The sequence below is a fragment of the Monodelphis domestica genome, chromosome 3, assembly GCF_027887165.1.
Source record: "Monodelphis domestica isolate mMonDom1 chromosome 3, mMonDom1.pri, whole genome shotgun sequence".
NCBI lineage: Eukaryota > Metazoa > Chordata > Mammalia > Didelphimorphia > Didelphidae > Monodelphis > Monodelphis domestica.
Genome location: NC_077229.1, coordinates 4,712,736 through 4,729,363, shown reverse-complemented (window position 1 = coordinate 4,729,363; position 16,628 = coordinate 4,712,736). Strand labels below are relative to the sequence as shown.

General features: G+C 46.2%; 1 protein-coding gene and 1 non-coding gene across 6 annotated transcripts; both read right to left on the bottom strand.

Moving 5' to 3' along the window:
• Nucleotides 1-576: 576 nt before the first annotated feature.
• On the bottom strand, nucleotides 577-16,607 carry LOC103095599 (zinc finger protein OZF-like). 5 transcript variants are annotated; one of them, XM_056820306.1, is made up of 5 exons: nucleotides 16,047-16,187; nucleotides 12,111-12,233; nucleotides 8,409-8,535; nucleotides 7,037-7,132; nucleotides 577-3,147 (listed from the first exon to the last, which is right to left on the bottom strand). In XM_056820306.1, the coding sequence occupies exons 2-5, from the start codon at nucleotides 12,195-12,197 to the stop codon at nucleotides 2,006-2,008; spliced, it is 1,452 nt and encodes a 483-aa protein (XP_056676284.1). In that variant the 5' UTR covers nucleotides 12,198-12,233; nucleotides 16,047-16,187; the 3' UTR covers nucleotides 577-2,005. The 5 variants fall into 5 exon arrangements, with proteins under 5 accessions (XP_056676284.1, XP_056676281.1, XP_056676282.1 ...); XM_056820303.1 differs by lacking the exon at nucleotides 12,111-12,233 and having other exon boundaries at nucleotides 16,047-16,607; XM_056820304.1 differs by lacking the exon at nucleotides 16,047-16,187 and having other exon boundaries at nucleotides 12,111-13,487.
• On the bottom strand, nucleotides 1,726-1,853 carry LOC130458669 (U6atac minor spliceosomal RNA). The gene has a single exon (XR_008918075.1). It is a non-coding gene; the product is annotated as a U6atac minor spliceosomal RNA (small nuclear RNA).
• Nucleotides 16,608-16,628: the final 21 nt, after the last annotated feature.

The window sequence follows — 16,628 nt, the reverse complement described above, 5'->3', positions numbered from 1 at the left end:
TATAAGAGGGAAAAATTATAAGACTGGCCCTAAATTAGTTTTATTTAAACTAAGGCAGTAGGGGGAAAAGATGGAAAAAAGGAGATATACTTTCCTTACAGCTCCATTTAACTTGCTATTCTGTGGCCACCATTAGGGTGCCCTAGCCATGCTTACAGGGAAGTCCAGCCAGCAACAAAACTAAAAGAGAAGAGCTTTGATATCTGCTTTTGCCTCAATTTATCAAAACTTTTCTCTGTCCACTAATTCACAAATCTCATCTCAGGAACCAACAGCAGGTTTTTATTTTGCCTGGGCCCCCCTGGGGCCTATTGCTACCTTTTTCCTTCTGCCATCCCATCCTCATTCAATGATTTCCATGATGTAATCCTCAGCTCTGTGTCAAGTTCAGGCTCACATGATATCCTGCCATAGAGAGGAGGAAGGGTAAATTTTCTTCACACAATAGAAATACTGGAGCTGCATGTGAATATCTTTTGAAATAGCTTGTATCCTTAAGGTTTCTCTCCCAGTATGGATTCTCTGATGAAAAGCAAGACTGGAGTTATGACTGAATGTCTTTCCACACTGCTAACATTTTTTTTTAAATAATTTTTTATTTGATCATTTCCAAGCATTATTCATTAGAGACAAAGATCATTCCCCCCCCCCCCCCCCATAGCCGACGCGTGACTCCACTGGGTTTCACATGGGTTCTTGATTCAAACCGATTTCCATGTTGTTGGTATTTGCACTAGAGTGTTCATTTAGAGTCTCTCCTCAGACATGTCCCCTCAACCCTTGTAGTCAAGCAGTTGCTTTTCCTCGGTGTTTGTGAATAGTGTTTGTGCTTGTGTTTTTTAGATCCCTGCAGATTGTTCAGGGACATTGCATTGTCCCTAATGGAGAAGTCCATTACCTTCAATTGTACCACAGTGTATCAGTCTCTATGTATAATGATTTCCTGGTTCTGCTCCTTTTGCTCTGCATCACTTCCTGGAGGTTGCTCCAGACTCCATGGAATTCCTCCACTTTATTATTCCTTTTAGCACAATAGTATTCCATCACCAACATATACCACAATTTGTCCAGCCATTCCCCAATTGAAGGGCATCCCCTCATTTTCCAATTTTTGGACACCACAAAGAGTACAGCTATGAATATTCTTGTACAAGTCTTTTTCCTTATTATGCCTTTGGGGTACAAACCCAGCAGTGCTATGGCTGGATCAAAGGGCAGACAGTCTTTTATCACCCTTTGGGCATAGCTCCAAATTGCCCTCCAGAATGGTTGGATCAGTTCACAACTCCACCAGCAATGAATTAGTGTCCCTACTTTGCCACATCCCCTCCAGCATTCATTACTTTCCATAGCTGTCATGTTAGCCAATCTGCTAGGTGTGAGGTGATACCTCAGAGTTGTTTTGATTTGCATCTCTCTGATTATAAGAGATGTAGAGCACTTTTTCATGTGCTTATTAATAGTTTTGATTTCTTTGGCTGAGAACTGCCTGTTCATGTCTCTTGCCCATTTATCAATTGGAGAATGGTTTGATTTTTTGTACAATTGATTTAGCTCTTTGTAAATTTGAATAATTAAACCTTTGTCAGAGGTTTTTATGAAGACTGCTTCCCAATTTGTTGCTTTCCTTCTGATTTTAGTTATATTGGTTTTGTTTGTACAAAAGCTTTTTAATTTGATGTTGTCAAAATTACTTATTTTACATTTTGACTTTTTCTATGTCTTGCAAAAACATGGTTAGATGCCACAGAGTAGGTGGCAATGCCTTAACCGTATGTGTGTTATAAAGGCCACTAGGACCTCTTCCATCCTTATCAAGGGTAGTGCTAACCTTTTCTCCTTTCATACAACACACTGCTAACATTCTTATGGTTTCTCCGCAGTGTGGATTCTCTGATGTATAATGAGTTTGGATCTTTCTTTGAATGCCTTCCCACATTGCTTGCATTCACAATGTTTCTCTGCACTGTGAATTCTCTGATGTTTGGTAAGACTGGATCTCCATTTAAATGCCTTTCCACACTGCTTGTATCCTTAAGGTTCCTCCTCCATTATGGATTCTCTGATGAAAAGCAAGACTAGAGCTATGACTGAATGTCTTTCCACACTGCTTGCATTCATAAGGTTTCTCCCCAGTGTGGATTCTTTGATGTACAGCAAGATGGGAGTTGCAACTGAATGCCTTTCCACACTGCTGGCATTCATAAGGTTTCTCCCCAGTGTGGATTCGCTGATGTGTAGCAAGATTGGACTTCTGAATGAATGTCTTTCCACATTGCTTGCATTCATAAGGTTTCTCCCCAGTGTGAATTCTCTGATGTACAATAAGTTTGGATCTTTCTTTGAATGCCTTTCCACACTGCTTGCATTCATAAGGTTTCTCCCCACTGTGAATTCTCTGATGTACAATAAGTTTGGATCTTTGTTTGAATGCCTTTCCACATGGCTTGCATTCGTAAGGTTTCTCCCCAGTGTGGATTCTCCGATGTACAGTAAGATGGGAACTTTGACTGAATGTCTTTCCACACTGATTACATTTATAAGGTTTCTCCCCAGTGTGGATTCTCTGATGTACATCAAGAAGGGAGCTTGTACGGAATGTCTTTCCACACTGCTTACATTCATAAGGTTTCTTCCCAGTGTGGATTCTCTGATGTGCAGCAAGGCATGAGCTCTGAATGAATGTCTTTCCACAGTGCTTGCATTCATAAGGTTTCTCCCCAGTGTGGATTCTCTGATGCACAGCAAGACTGGAGCTCCAAAGAAATGTCTTTCCACATTGCTTGCATTCATAAGGTTTCTCCCCAGTATGGATACTCTGATGTTTAACAAGACTGGAGCTCTGACTGAATGTCTTTTCATATTCCCTGCATTCATTAGGTCTCTCCTTAGTGTAGTTTCTCTGATGTCTAGAAAGACTGGCCCTGTGCATAAAAGTCTTTCCAAACTCATTAATTTCAATAGATTTTTCCCCAGTGTGCATTCTTTGATGTTCAATATGAGATAAATTTTGAGGTGCAACACAGAATTCTCTTTTAAAAGGCAACTTATTGGGACCATCACTCATGAATCTTTGTAATTCCATTTCTTCCACAGAAGGGCTCATCTCTGTTGGATTCTCCTTCATTTCAGGTCTGATCTCTCCTTCTAAAAGAAACAAACAGTAAAACATACATATAATGACATATACACACATATAACTCTTATCTCCTTTCCTCTACTGTCAGAACATAAACCCCTTCATATATTATTTCCTCAGGTAAGAAGAAAAGTCTTCCAACTTAAATGGGCACAATCCATCCTTTGAAAATGCCATTACCTGAAAGCTAAAGAACAATTTTAATAACAAAGAGCTTCCCATGTGATCTCATTGGGTCTTCATAAGAAATTTGGGATTTGGGACAGCCTAGCTTTATTACATTCCTATCTCAGACCATGACCACAGAAAGGCTGGATGAATGACTTGACCCCAAATTCTGGCAGCTGAGATAAAATATTTTGACCGGTCATTATCTGTCCACAGTACTAGACATTTGACTTTCAGTCTTTTTGTTTTCATTTTCATTGTCTACATATTAAATCCTCTCTTCCTAGGTATGACACCACTGGGTCATATATACTAAACATACCTATTATTTCATCATCTAGCTTCTCTATAAGCAGTATGTAATTTTCTTCATGATTGCTTTCGACCTTATTTTTTTGTTCCAGTTTCTGAGATCAAATGATGGAATTTAGTACTCTTTTTTGCATTTATCCAAGGCACAAAAGATTTTATTGTTCCCTATTCCTTGAGAGCAGCCATTGCTTTCCTTTAAATACCTCTTTTCACTAAAATAAAATCCTTATACTGAATATAATTTAAACAAAAACATGTAATTTCCCTTGTTTAAAAATGTGCTATACAGTAAATTGAGCCCATGATCCTTTTATAAGACAATGGGCAAGAAAGCTCATACAATTCTCTTCCTATTTCCAACTTTACATAGATCCTGGCATTTTCATGACATTCTTAACAATCCCAATACAGGTGGTGGTGTATTCTCATTGCACCTTAGAAATTTACTAAGGCTTTTAACCTTGGGTAAGTCACAGGAACTCTGTAGGTCTCAGGCTCCTCAACTGTAACATAGATATAATAATGTCAAGTGATTCCTAGAGTTCCTATGAGGATCTAATGAGATAATATTTATAATCTGTATCACTAGGGGCCATATGTAGATTATTAGAATTTGGATTATTTCCTTTCTCCTTAAACTGTCATTCTCTTCACTCCTCTAGATCCTGATTTTTCTGTTGAATTAAATGAATTTCCATTCCCCAACACTCCTTTCTCCCTTCATCATCTCAGAGTGAGATTCAGGATCTATTGCTTCTTTCTAAACCACCTCTGGACAGCCCAGAATGGTGATTCCCTTCCTTTGTATATTCAGGACTTAGCACAGTTCCTAGAATATATTTATTATTTAATACGTTTACTGACTGGGCACAAGGATTATGCCAGGTCCAACCTCTACCAGAATCCTTGTATTGTGGTCTCTCTCCTAGAAGGTAAATACATGCTCTGGCCTCAGCTGTGTTTCTGTCCCTCTCTTCCCTGTATTTCTCAGCAGTCAACAGTAACTCTGTTGGAACTAGAGCAGACCCAATCCTGGAAATCCCAAAGGCTTCTCTCTAGGCTCTCATCTCCCTAAAGTGAGGTGGTCACCTGATTGTTGTAAACCTTAAAATTTCTTAGACTTATGAATGTTGGAAAAAATTTCCTACTGATAGTAAGAAACTCTATTGGAATGTGAAACCCTAGGCATGGGAGGGTCCTTCTCCTCCCTACCTAAGACTACTTTAGGACAGAAACCTTTTGCTAAACAATGGAAAGGGCTTTGACCTATGCTTAAACATAGAACAGGAAGTTCTTTGAGTCATAATTGATTTTAGAATTAATACAATAGAGATACTTGGAATGACAGAATACAATCTCCACCCTACTCAGAGTAAAAGGATTTAGGAAGGGCTGCAGCAAAGGATCAAGATTTAATTATTTGAGAATATGACCTTCAACAGACATGTGCAAAACCTCTCCAACCCCTCCAGTCCTCAGACCTCGCTATCTTTAAGGAAACCATCTAAGTTCCCTCCCCTCAGTTCTCACATCTACCAATCACTGTCCATGTCTTCCCTGTGCCAATGGTGGCTCTAGCTTAACCCAGGACCGCCCAGAGGTCTGTGGCTTTGCACATGTCTGTTGAAGGTCATATTCTCAAATAATTAAATCTTGATCCTTTGCTGCAGCCCTTCCTAAATCCTGTTAGGACTGAATGGGGTGGAAATTGTATTTTCCAAGACCTGGTTCTGTCATTCCAAGTATCTCTATTGTATCAATTCTAAAATCAATCACGACTCAAAGAACTTCCTGTTCTATGCTTAAGCATAGGTTAAAGCCCTTTCCATTGTTCAGCAAAAGGTTTCTGTCCTAAAGTAATCTTAAGAAGGGAGGAGGAAGAACCTCCCATGCCAATGGGGTTCACATTCCAATAGAGTTCCCACTATCAATAGGAAATTTTTCAAGTATGAAATTTCCCAATGGTGAAATTTCCAACATTTATAAGTCTAAGAAATTTTAAGGTTTACATTGTCCAAGAACAGGACAAAAACTGAGCCACGGGGGGGGGGGGGGGGAGGGGGGAAGGGAGGGGAGGAAAAGAAAACGATCTTTGTTTCCAGTGAATAATGTATGAAAACGACCAAATAAAATAATATTAAAATTTAAAAAAAAAAAAAACTGAGCCACAGAGACCAGGAAAAGGCTTGGGCTGATGATTTAGAGAAAGCTTATCCATGGATTGCTTCCAAGGAAGGTAGTAGTCTTCACTCCTGCTCATGGGCTGCAGGTCCATGGAGAGAAGGAAAATCAGAAAACCAGCTGCCTGGCTGCACTCTACATTGAGGTTCCCTGTCCTCAGCTGGGTCCTCAACAGGGCAAGGCAATGCTATGACTTCTCTTTCATGGATTCCCTTTGCCACCTACCAAGGTAGCCTTCCAAATATTTCCCTGGTCTCCAGCTCTCCCTCATGGCTTCATCCCTCCCTCTTCCTCACCTTCTGAGTTGAGAAATTGGCCTCATATTTCACTGAACCAAAACTGGACCTCTCTGCAGAGCTCTCTCTTATCCTCCACATCTCACCCAGCTCAGCTGCTTTATTTTCCTCTCTGATCTCAGGATCAGAAGAAAAGGTCTTTCTTCTGCTAGCTAAAGAAAGTCTCTTCCCATGGACAAAGCAGCCCATCACATCCCTCATCTAAGCCCATCTATTCCTCCCTGCAGGGCCCCCATTGTACTGTCATCTTCAGCCTTTCCCACACTAATGAGCTAATGACTCTCTTGCTCTGGGAGCCAATAAACTATTTCTCCCCAATGCTCCAAACACTCTCACTTGATCTCTTCCTCCCCATGAGACACTGTCCAAGACCTGTCTGCAGGTTCAGGGTTAAACTACTACAGATGGCCATTTGCAGTGAGTCCTGCCCTTGTTTTCTCTGCTATACTTTCCCCCAGAATCCTCAGTCTGGCTCTCCGGAAGCTCCAGGTCACCTCCCTCTCAGAGCCTTCCCTCTCATGATTGGCTGCCCTGGAGCTCAGGTCTAGAGGGCTGCTACAGAATTGTCAGCATGCTGACATCTGCTGCAGCAGAGGTGAGCCTGTCCCCCATAACTTAGCGAAGAATACTAAAGAGCTCAGAGGGGATAAGCTCAGCCCTTCTGTCCCCTGCAGGAGACTTTCAGGCCCTTTAGTCCCAAACACTGACTTCTTAGAGGGTTACAGACTGATCCCTTGAAGGGAGCTAATAGGAAATGGAGTCCAACAGCCTCATTTTATAGATGGGGAAATAGAAGCTTAGGGGTACAGTGACTTGCCCAGGGAGCCCCTGCCAAAACCTCTGAAAAAGAATTCCATGTTGGATCCTACTGCCCCCAAATCTAGCCCTGGCTTCAGCAGAGCACAGTGAATCCTCCCATACTTCTTTTCCCCTCCTTTACCTGGACAACAGTTCCTCAGGGCTTCTTGCTCCAGGATCCATGGCACTTCCCTCTGCTCCAAAGAAGAGAACACGTCTTCTGGGGGAGTTGGAAGCCCTGGACAAGGGAGAATCAGTCAGGGAGAAGGATGGAGATAAACTTGTCACTGAAGAGAAAGGTTGGGGAATCCAGTTACTCCACTCAGAAACTCTGTCCATGGGGTTCCCACAGGAGTATGCCTTCACTCCTCAGTGTATATAATGCAGGAGCGATGGGTAAGATGTGCCTGGTACCCTGTAGGACAACCTAGAATGAGCAACAGCCCTCCTCTCCCATCCTATTCTGGTCTATTTTGGCAGAAAATCTTAAACTCCCAAACTGGGTCTGAAGGTCAGTGTACTGAGTCAGTCTAAAGCCCCAGACACAGTCACCTAGAGGGATTAGTTTTTGTCCCATCATTCTGCCTGTTCCTCCCTCCCTGAAACCTCTCTGAGCCTCATGGACTCTTCTCTCCAGGAATCTCTCCCTCCTCTCCTAAGGAATTCAACAATCTCCCTTGGGACCAATGCTGTCTCTCAGCCAGTTCATTCTTTCTGACAATCATAGAGGAGGGCAAGCAGGGCCTGCAGGAGGCTTACAGGAACTTTTGGAGGAGTCTTCCTAGCATTTAGGGTAGGTAAAGGAGGGGAGAGAAGGTCAAGGAACCAATTTGGAACCAGAACATTAGGTTCAAGGGCATTTTCTTCAGAGAAGACTGGACTCAGTCCATAGTTTTCAATTATCTCAAAATGAGAGGCAGCTAGAAGGGAAGGGAGGCAGGGGCCCAGGATTAGAGGCAGGAAGGCCTTAGTTTACATTTTGCCACAAACTACTCCTATGTGGGTGCCTAAGAACAAGAAACTTCCCTTTCCTCCCTTCATCACAGGCTCTGCTGGAGGCTTAGGGCAACAGGAAAGAAGACTAAGGAGAAATCATCTCTCCTGGGGACATTGAGGACCTGTAAGCTACTAATTTATGCTGGTTAAAAAGATCCCCAATAGAGGGGAAGAGGGTGGGAGGAAAACCCTCCTGAACAGTTTTCCCAGATGGGTTTGGGAGACACAATTCCGGGTCAGGGAAAGGTGAGACAGAATCAGTTCTGAAATTACTTCCATGTCTGAGATTCTCCAACACACATCCACACATCAAGAGCACCAAAGGGAGCACACAAGGTTCCATTACACAATGCCAAGTCCTTTTACAGGAGAGCCAGGCAGCAGGAGGGCTCTGGCTCTGGGACTCTCCATACCAGCCCTCATCCCTTCCTCATGACTGAAAACTGCTCCCCACCCTGCCTGCTGCTGACGATATTCCCTTGGATAGCAGACTCAGGCACCCAGGAGAGGCTCCTTACCCACAGAGTGAAGGTTCTGGGCATTCTCCAGCATCACCTCCTTGTACAGCTCCTTCTGGGGTGGGGACAAGAGGCGCCACTCCTCCCTAGTGAAGTCCACAGCCACATCCTGGAACGTCACCACCTCCTAGAGCAGCCCAAGGCAGAGCACAGAGAGCTGAAAGTCACATCACAATGAAGAGCCCACCTCTGGTCAGTTACAGGAGGAAACTGACCCACAGAGAAGGGAGGGGCCCAAAGGTCCCGCAGTGTCAGAGCCAGCACTAGAAGCTGAGTCTTCAAGAGCCCAATGGAGGGGTGAGAAGAGCAGCTCTAGGATGCTTCAGAGGGAAGCATCCTAGTGTGTGAAGGGAAATCTCTAGGGGTCCCCACAGTGGGATGTAGGAGTCAGTCACCTGTCTGTGGCCCTGATGCTGTTTCTCAGGGCAGCCAGCATCAGTGTGAGAGTCAACAAAGTGCCAGAGCCAGAGCCAAGGAGGGAGGTGCTGGGGGGAAGGTAAAAGGCAGGTGAGGGAGGAGAGGAGGCTTTTGTACCTCCCTGGAACTGGCTCTCTGGGCTGGGGGTTTATCTCTGAGCTTTCCTGATCTCTTGATCTCTGGCGAGCTCAGCCTGAGCAAGCTGAATTGAGAATGAGAATAGAAAGCCGGAGATCTCTCTCTCTCTCAAACTATCTTTACTAATAAATGCTCATCAGTCAGGTAATGAGTCACTAGATCATATTTTACTTATAACACTGTGGAAGGCACGAGAAAGGAGAGAAGGTGTTGCAGAGAGCTCAGGGATTTGGGATGCAGCCCAGGTGACCCATCCTCAGAGAAGGCTGAGCTCATCTCGGATCATTTTCTTATTGATCATGTTGACCAGTAACTGCTTTTGTTTGGTAACTGCCAGAAGCTACTAAGATGTAGCAAAATCACTTGTGGGAGTAGGAAGAGCCTTGTGGCAAACAGACCCAGCAGCAGGTTTTCTTAATAGTTCAGGAAGGTGATGTGGGCCTCCACCAAGAGGATGGCAGTGACACAGAACAGAAGAGGGCATATTGGAGACATTCTGCAAAGGTGAAATTGACAGGTCCTGGCACCATATTGGATATGTGGATAAGGGTCAGTAAAGAGTCAAGGGGGGCGTCTTGGTTCTGAGCTTGAGGGAGGAGGATACAGCTATAGAGAAGGGGGGTTCTGTCTAGCTGAGAGAGAACAATGTCTTTGGGACACACTGAGCTGAAGATGTCTACTGGTCACTTACTGTGAAATCCCTGTGAGGAAATTTGGGATGAAAGACTGGAGGTCAGAATGGAGACTGGGGCAGAAAATGGAAATCTGAGACTTATCAGCAGAGAAATGGTGCTTGCAACCCTGGTAGATGATGAGATCACCAAGTAAAGAAGTCCAGAGGGAGAAGAGTAGAGAGCCAAAGACAGGGCTGCAGGAACTTCCTCACCATAACTCTACTGTTATAAGATCTAGAGAAGGAGTCAGCAGAGAAGACAGAGAATCACAGGTCAGAGAGGTAGGAGCTAAACCAGGAGAGACAGAACTGTGTCCTAAAACTCAAGAGAGAAGAGAATATCTAGGAAGAGTGGCTAAAACCATCAAAGGCTGTAGGTAGGAGTGAGAGGAGGACTAAGGAGGTGGTCTTTAACATCTCAGAAAGAGAAGAACCTCCAGGGGAGGAAGTACAGAGGAGAAGGCAAAGCCTAAGAAGATGAAGAAAGGATGGAGGCCCTATCTTTACATGGAAAGGGGTTCCACTGAAGAATATTCTCATGGGTAAAGGGAGATGAGGGCTCACACTGAGGCCAGAGAGCCTTGGTGCCTGCAGTCTACTTGTCCTGAGTGGGAGAAGGATGCAACTTGTAGTAGGGGTGGGAGGTGTCCAGTGTGGCATTAGGAGGGCTGGGATAGCTTTGACCCAGGGACCAGATTTCCAGGCAAATATAAAAGAAAATAAAGAGGTTAACTGTGACAAGTGAAAGATAAAATGTCTGAGGAATCAAAGCTCTGCTCTTCTGAGCACATCAATTTATTAAAGCAAAGTATGCCAACTATCTAACCAATAAGGACCAGGCCCTTTCCTGGGCTTAGGGCTGGACATCAAAATCAGGGGGATCTGTCAGGTGGAAAACAAGCAATTTGGGAGAAAATTCCTTATTTGGTACAAATTGCTAAGAAAACGGGAATGCAGCCTGGAAGGAAATGAGGCTCAGAGCATAAGTCTACACCATACTCTACTAGACAGGGTTTAAGGAAATGTGAGCTAAATATTGAATATCACACTATAAGAAGGTAGGAGAGAAATATCTCATATACATCTCACAGTTATAAGGAGATTTATGTAGAATAATATTTTATTTTCTCCCCAATTACAGATAAAAACAATTTCTAGCATTCATTTTTTTGGCGTTCCAAATAGTGTCCCTCCCTCCATTCCCCCTCTCTGAGGGAGCGAACAATCTGATTTAGATTTTACTTGAGCAATCAAGTAAAATATATTTCCTTGTTAGTCATTTGTGGAAGAAATCTCAAACCAAAAAATGAAAATAAGGAAAAGAGGGAAACAAATATTGGGTTGAATTCAGAGTCCATTAGTTCTTTCTCTGGAAGCAAATGGTTTTTCTTATCATGAGTCCTTTGGAATTGTCTGAATTGCTGAGAACAGTTGAGGCGTTCACAGCTTCTGACCACACAGTGTTGCTATTATCCTATAAAATGTTCTCCTGATGTTCATACTTTGCATCAGTTCATGGAAGTCTTCCTGGGTTTCTCTGAAATGATGCTGCCTGTTATTCCTCATAGCCCAACAGGGTTATACTATAATTACACAGCACAATTTGTTTGGTCATTCCCCAATTAATGAAATTCTCTCCATTTCTAATTTTCCACTACCACAAAAGCACCTGCTATATAGATATCATTGTATAAATAGGTTTTTCCCCTCTGTTGGGGATCTCTAGGATACATGCCTAGATCAATGGGTATGCAGTTAGCAAGCCTTTTTGACAAAGTTCCAAATGGTCCCCAAATGGTCAATCAGTGGATGGTTTGGACATGGCTGCTGAGGGGTCTCCTTGGTCAGTCTTGGGGGGCCTGGAGGGTGGCCAATGGCTTCTCCCTTCCTTTATGCTGAGCAGTGCCAGGCATACATCAGGGTGTTTCTCTATACTGGCTGACTTGGGCTACCAAGGAGGAAAGAGGAAGGAGCTGGAGAGCGGGGAAGACTCGAGGACTTTTGAGGCAGAAGCCAGTGAGCGGCTCCAGAGACCAAAGTCTTCCCTGAGGACAGCATAGACCAGGGGATACCCTCAGGTTCTGCTCCATGCCAGACTCAAGAGGGAACAGGTAAAAAGAAGCAGAAGAGGGTGTGAGTGTCACTAGTCAAGCAGAGAGAGCCAAGACACAAACCCTAGACAGGGAAGAAGTAGTTGATAGTAATCCTTGTTGTGCACTTTGTGCCCAGGATGAAATCTGAACTGGGAAGCAGTGCCTGGGGGGAGCTCTTGTGGTCTGAGTTGCCCAAGGGCCCAGGAATCACTCCCAAAGCTGAGAAGAGAGTTGGGAAGGGCTATTCCTCTTGCCTTGGATGTAGGGACAGAAATGGCCAAGCAGGAAGGAGGGAGCAACTTCTCAGCCCATCTTGTGTCAGAGCCAGGGAAGGGCCTCCCTGGCTGAGGGGGCTCCCATCTGGGGCTGGAATGTACTTACCTGGGTTGGGAGTTTGTCCCTCTCCAAGGTCATCCCTGGGATTCCAGGTTCCCTATATAGGCAGCATAGTACCCCCAGTGAATCCATCTGGTGAAGATCCTACATCTTTTCTAGGTCGTGTCTCTATAAGTGTTAAATGAGGAGTTTTGGCAAAATAAGGGAGTAGCTTTTAATCATTTAAGTTTTTATGAGAATATAGTAGAGTTGTAAATTAATATTATCTCTTTAAGCCAGAGGAAAGAAAAATTCTAGCAGCTTTTAACAATTTAGTTTAATTAAAACAGTCATTAAAAGAATAGAGTAAAATGAATATAGTAAAGGAGAGAAATATAGGAAAGAGGTAGAGAAAAAAAATTTCGTAATGTCTGTACTAGTTATCCCATAACTACCTATATTTACTGCCTAAAACTGCCTATAACTACCACTAATAACAACCACCCCACAAAGTTCCAACCCAATCAAAACAAACTCAGTTACTGTTTAACCCAACCCCAATTAGGTCTGTCAACGAAGACCTTCCAAAAAGTTCAAGAAAGAAAAAAAACCTAACAGCCTAAACCAAAAACCCCAAACCCAAAAGCCCTCTAAAGGCAAAAGGAAAAAAACCCTCTCAATAAGTTCAGGCTCAATGTTATATTCCAGAAACTAACTGTCAATCACCAACCCAACACACAGCAGCAAACTTTCCCCCAACTGCCAGCCCTAACTGTCAGCAACTGACAAACCCACCAATTGATGCTGACCCCCTTTTATACTCCTCAGCCGTCAATCTTTTATGGAGTTTAATCACAATAGGAAGAAAGGAATTAGAGAGAGAGAGAGAGAAAAAGGGAGAGAAGGGAATAGGGCTTAAATACCCCTTCTGTTTAGGCTGGGCCAAAAGGCCCAAGCCCTTAGATAGCTGGGGCAAAGAAAAGAGATCAGTCCCTATCACTCACGTGACCAAAATGGAGAAACAGTCTCAGGGGCCCCCACCTTCAGCTTCCTTCAGAGCAAGCTTCTCAGAGTACCACTGCAATCACCGACCAACTCCTCCACCCTCCTCCCGGAGTCTTCAGACCCCCTATCTTTCAGGAAACCATCCAAGTTCCTCCCCTCAGTTCTCCCATCTACCAATCACTGTCCATCAATTTCCCTGTGCCAATGGAGGCTCTAGCTTAACCCAGGACCGCCCAGAGGTTTCTGGCTTTTGCACATGTCTGTTGAAGGTCATATTTTCAAATAATTAAATCTTTGCTCCTTTGCTACAGCCCTTTCTAAATCCTGTTAACCTGAGTAGGGTAGAGATTGGAATAATTAAATTTTGATCTAGGCTGCAGCCCTTACTCAATCCTGTTAGGACTGAATAGGGTGGAGATTTATTCCAAGTATCTCCATTGTATCAATTCTTTTTTTTTTTTTTTAAATATATTTTATTTGATCATTTCCAAGCATTATTCGTTAAAGACATAGATCATTTTCTTTTCCTCCCCCCCACCCCCCATAGCCGACGCGTAAGTCCACTGGGCATTAGATGTTTTCTTGATTTGAACCCATTGCTTTGTTGATAGTATTTGCATTAGAGTGTTCATTTAAAGTCTATCCTCTGTCATGTCCCCTCAACCTCTGTATTCAGGCAGTTGCTTTTTCTCGGTGTTTCCACTCCCATAGTTTATCCTTTGCTTATGAATGGTGTTTTTTTTCTCCTGGATCCCTGAAAGTTGTTCGGGGACATTACACCGCCCCTAATGGAGAAGTCCATTACGTTCGATTATACCACAGTGTATTAGTCTCTGTGTACAATGTTCTCCTGGTTCTGCTCCTCTCGCTCTGCATCACTTCCTGGAGGTTGTTCCAGTCTCCATGGAACTTCTCCACTTTATTATTCCTTTGAGCACAATAGTATTCCATCACCAACATATACCACAGTTTGTTCAGCCATTCCCCAATTGATGGGCATCCCCTCGTTTTCCAGTTTTGGGCCACCACAAAGAGCGCAGCTATGAATATTTTTGTACAAGTCTTTGTGTCCATTATCTCTTTGGGATACAGACCCAGCAGTGCTATGGCTGGGTCAAAGGGTAGATATTCATTGTATCAATTCTAAAATCAATCAAGACTCAAAGAAATTCCTGTTCTATGCTTAAGCATAGGTCAAAGCCCTTTCCATTGTTCAGCAAAAGGTTTCTGTCCTAAAGTAATCTTAAGAAGGGAGGAGGAGGAACCTCCCATGCCAATGGGGTTCCCATTCCAATAGACTATCAGTAAGAAATTTTCCAAGTATGAAATATCCCAATGGTGAAATCTCCAACATTTATAAGTCTAAGGAATTTTGAGGTTTACAAGGGGGGGGGGGGGGTCAGTGCTGGTGGGTGGAGGAAGAACCAAGAATAGGGCCTGGATGTGGCCAAGAAGCTAAAGCCCTGCTCTCAGGGGGAGGGGGAGGGGCTGCAGGACCCCTTGGGTTGGGGGAGGTTCGTGGAGGTCCTTCCCAGGGCTCCAGAGGGGCCCAGCCAGACTCCAGGGGAAGATCCTGCATCCAGGAAGCCCTTCCAGGGGCTAGGCTCGGGGTTAGAAGACAAAAGGGTGAACCATTAAGAGCACAGGAAGGGTCGGAGGCCAGACTGGAACCCAGGCTCTCCCCATGCAAGCCCGGAACTCTCCCCAGGGCTCTCCAGGTGCCGCGCCCTTGGCCAGAGGGCAGTCCTCCCGGTGGGGGAGGCCTTCCTCTTCCATCAGCCCCCCATCCCTGACTGCAGGGCCTTCTTGGGGCTCTGCTGGCTTCCTGGACTCTCTTCCCCCTTCCGGCCAGCCTCCCCCCATCAGATACCCCAGGATGCTCTTCAGCACTCCTAGCTCTGATGGCTCCACCCCCCTCCGGCCCGGGACACACCAGCCTCCTGGGGAGTCCATGAACAGCATCTCCAGCTCCCGACCAGGAGGTCCTTCTCTGGCTGTCTCCCATGAGCGGCTCACAGGCTCTCCCTCCCCAGCTCGGATCACTGCCCTCCCCGGCTTCCCTACAGTCCTAATTGTCCTCCTCCAGGAAGCCCCCTGAACTTCTCTTCACTCTCCGCCCTGTCTCTGCTCATTATTGCCTGTTTAGCCGGAACGGAGTCTGCTTGGGGGTGACTGAAGCTGAGCAGGAGCTCGGGGGTCCGGGGTCCAGAGGCTGGAAGGCAGGACTCCTGGGTCCTGACTGGGGGAGGTAAAACTGCATCCGATACTGACCCTCCACCCCCACCCCCGGGACACCCCCTCCAGGCCGGACGTTTTAGTAGTAAAGAAGATCCCGAAGAGGAAGCCGAAGGCCGCAGCCGACCCGTCAGACACCAGAGCAGCCCCGGGATACATTGAACCCCGCAGGAAATTCGCACCCCGGCGCGGGCCGTCCCGCTCTAGCCTCACGTTCTTTCCCGCCCCTGCCAGTTCTGCTCAGCTGCAGTTCCAGATCGTGGGAGGAGGAGAGGGGCTCCCGGCTTTTGGGGGATCCAGGAATTGGGCTCCTGGAGTCACAGGCGGGAGGTGTCTGCCCCAGAGGGACTCGTAGAAGGGAGGATTCGAACTCAGTCCTGCTCTCTGCCTCCCGCCCTCCCCCAGGCTCCTCCCCACTGGGGCTTTCTTTTTCTAGCAGTCCCCGTTACCACTTCATAATCACCCAGCCTCGGAGCGGAGGGAGGAGGGGAGACTAGGTAGGATCTTCACTTCCGGTTTCTCGGGGGCCACGGCTCCACCAGTTCCAATTGCCCCGCCCTGACCTTGGGGCTGCCCCTCCACGTGTCCCTTCTCCCCTCCTACCCAGCCTCCCTTCCACGCCCGCCCCTCCCCCCCCCCCCCCCCCGGCCTTCCCCTTCATTTCTCCGCACCTACAGCGGCTCTGCCGCAGCCCCTCCTCTCCTCTCCCCTCCCTTCCCCTGTGGGTCTTCCCCTGGGGGTTTCTGTGCTCGCCCCACTCACTTTAGGGCGCTCGGGTCTCCTCGCTTTCGGGAAGACGGAAAAGGCTGCCGGGGCCTCCGGCGTCCCCCGTTCCCAGCTCTTCTCTCTCCCAACACAGCTCGGGGCCCTGCACTTTCCTTGGTGTCTTTGTATTTCCGCTTTGTGCGAGGCAGGAGGGGGGCGCGAGGGTACCGCGCGGGGCATTCTGGGTAGCAGATCGATCTCCAGGGGTCTCTCGCGCGCCGATGGGGCCTTTCTCTGGCGCTGCTTCCCAAAGCCAGTCAGGAAGACGCCGGAAGGAGGCCCGAAGACGGTTCTTGGGCCGGTCCAGCCAGAGCCGGGCCTTTTCCGGTGTCGGGCTCCCTTTCTCCGTAGCCAGTCCCCTTCTGCCCAGTGAGACTTCCTGGAGCCTCTCCCCGGCCATCACGCGGTTTCCTTCTTCCCGGCATCCTCCCCGCTTCCCTGCTTTCTCCTCTTTTCCCGCAGCCTCCTCAGGCTTCACCTTCCCCCGCATCTCCCCTCTCTTCTAGGCCGCTCTTTTCCGCTTTCCCCCCTTTCTCAGGCTCCCGCCTTCGCCCTTCCCCCTCTCTGGGTTTTCTCCGC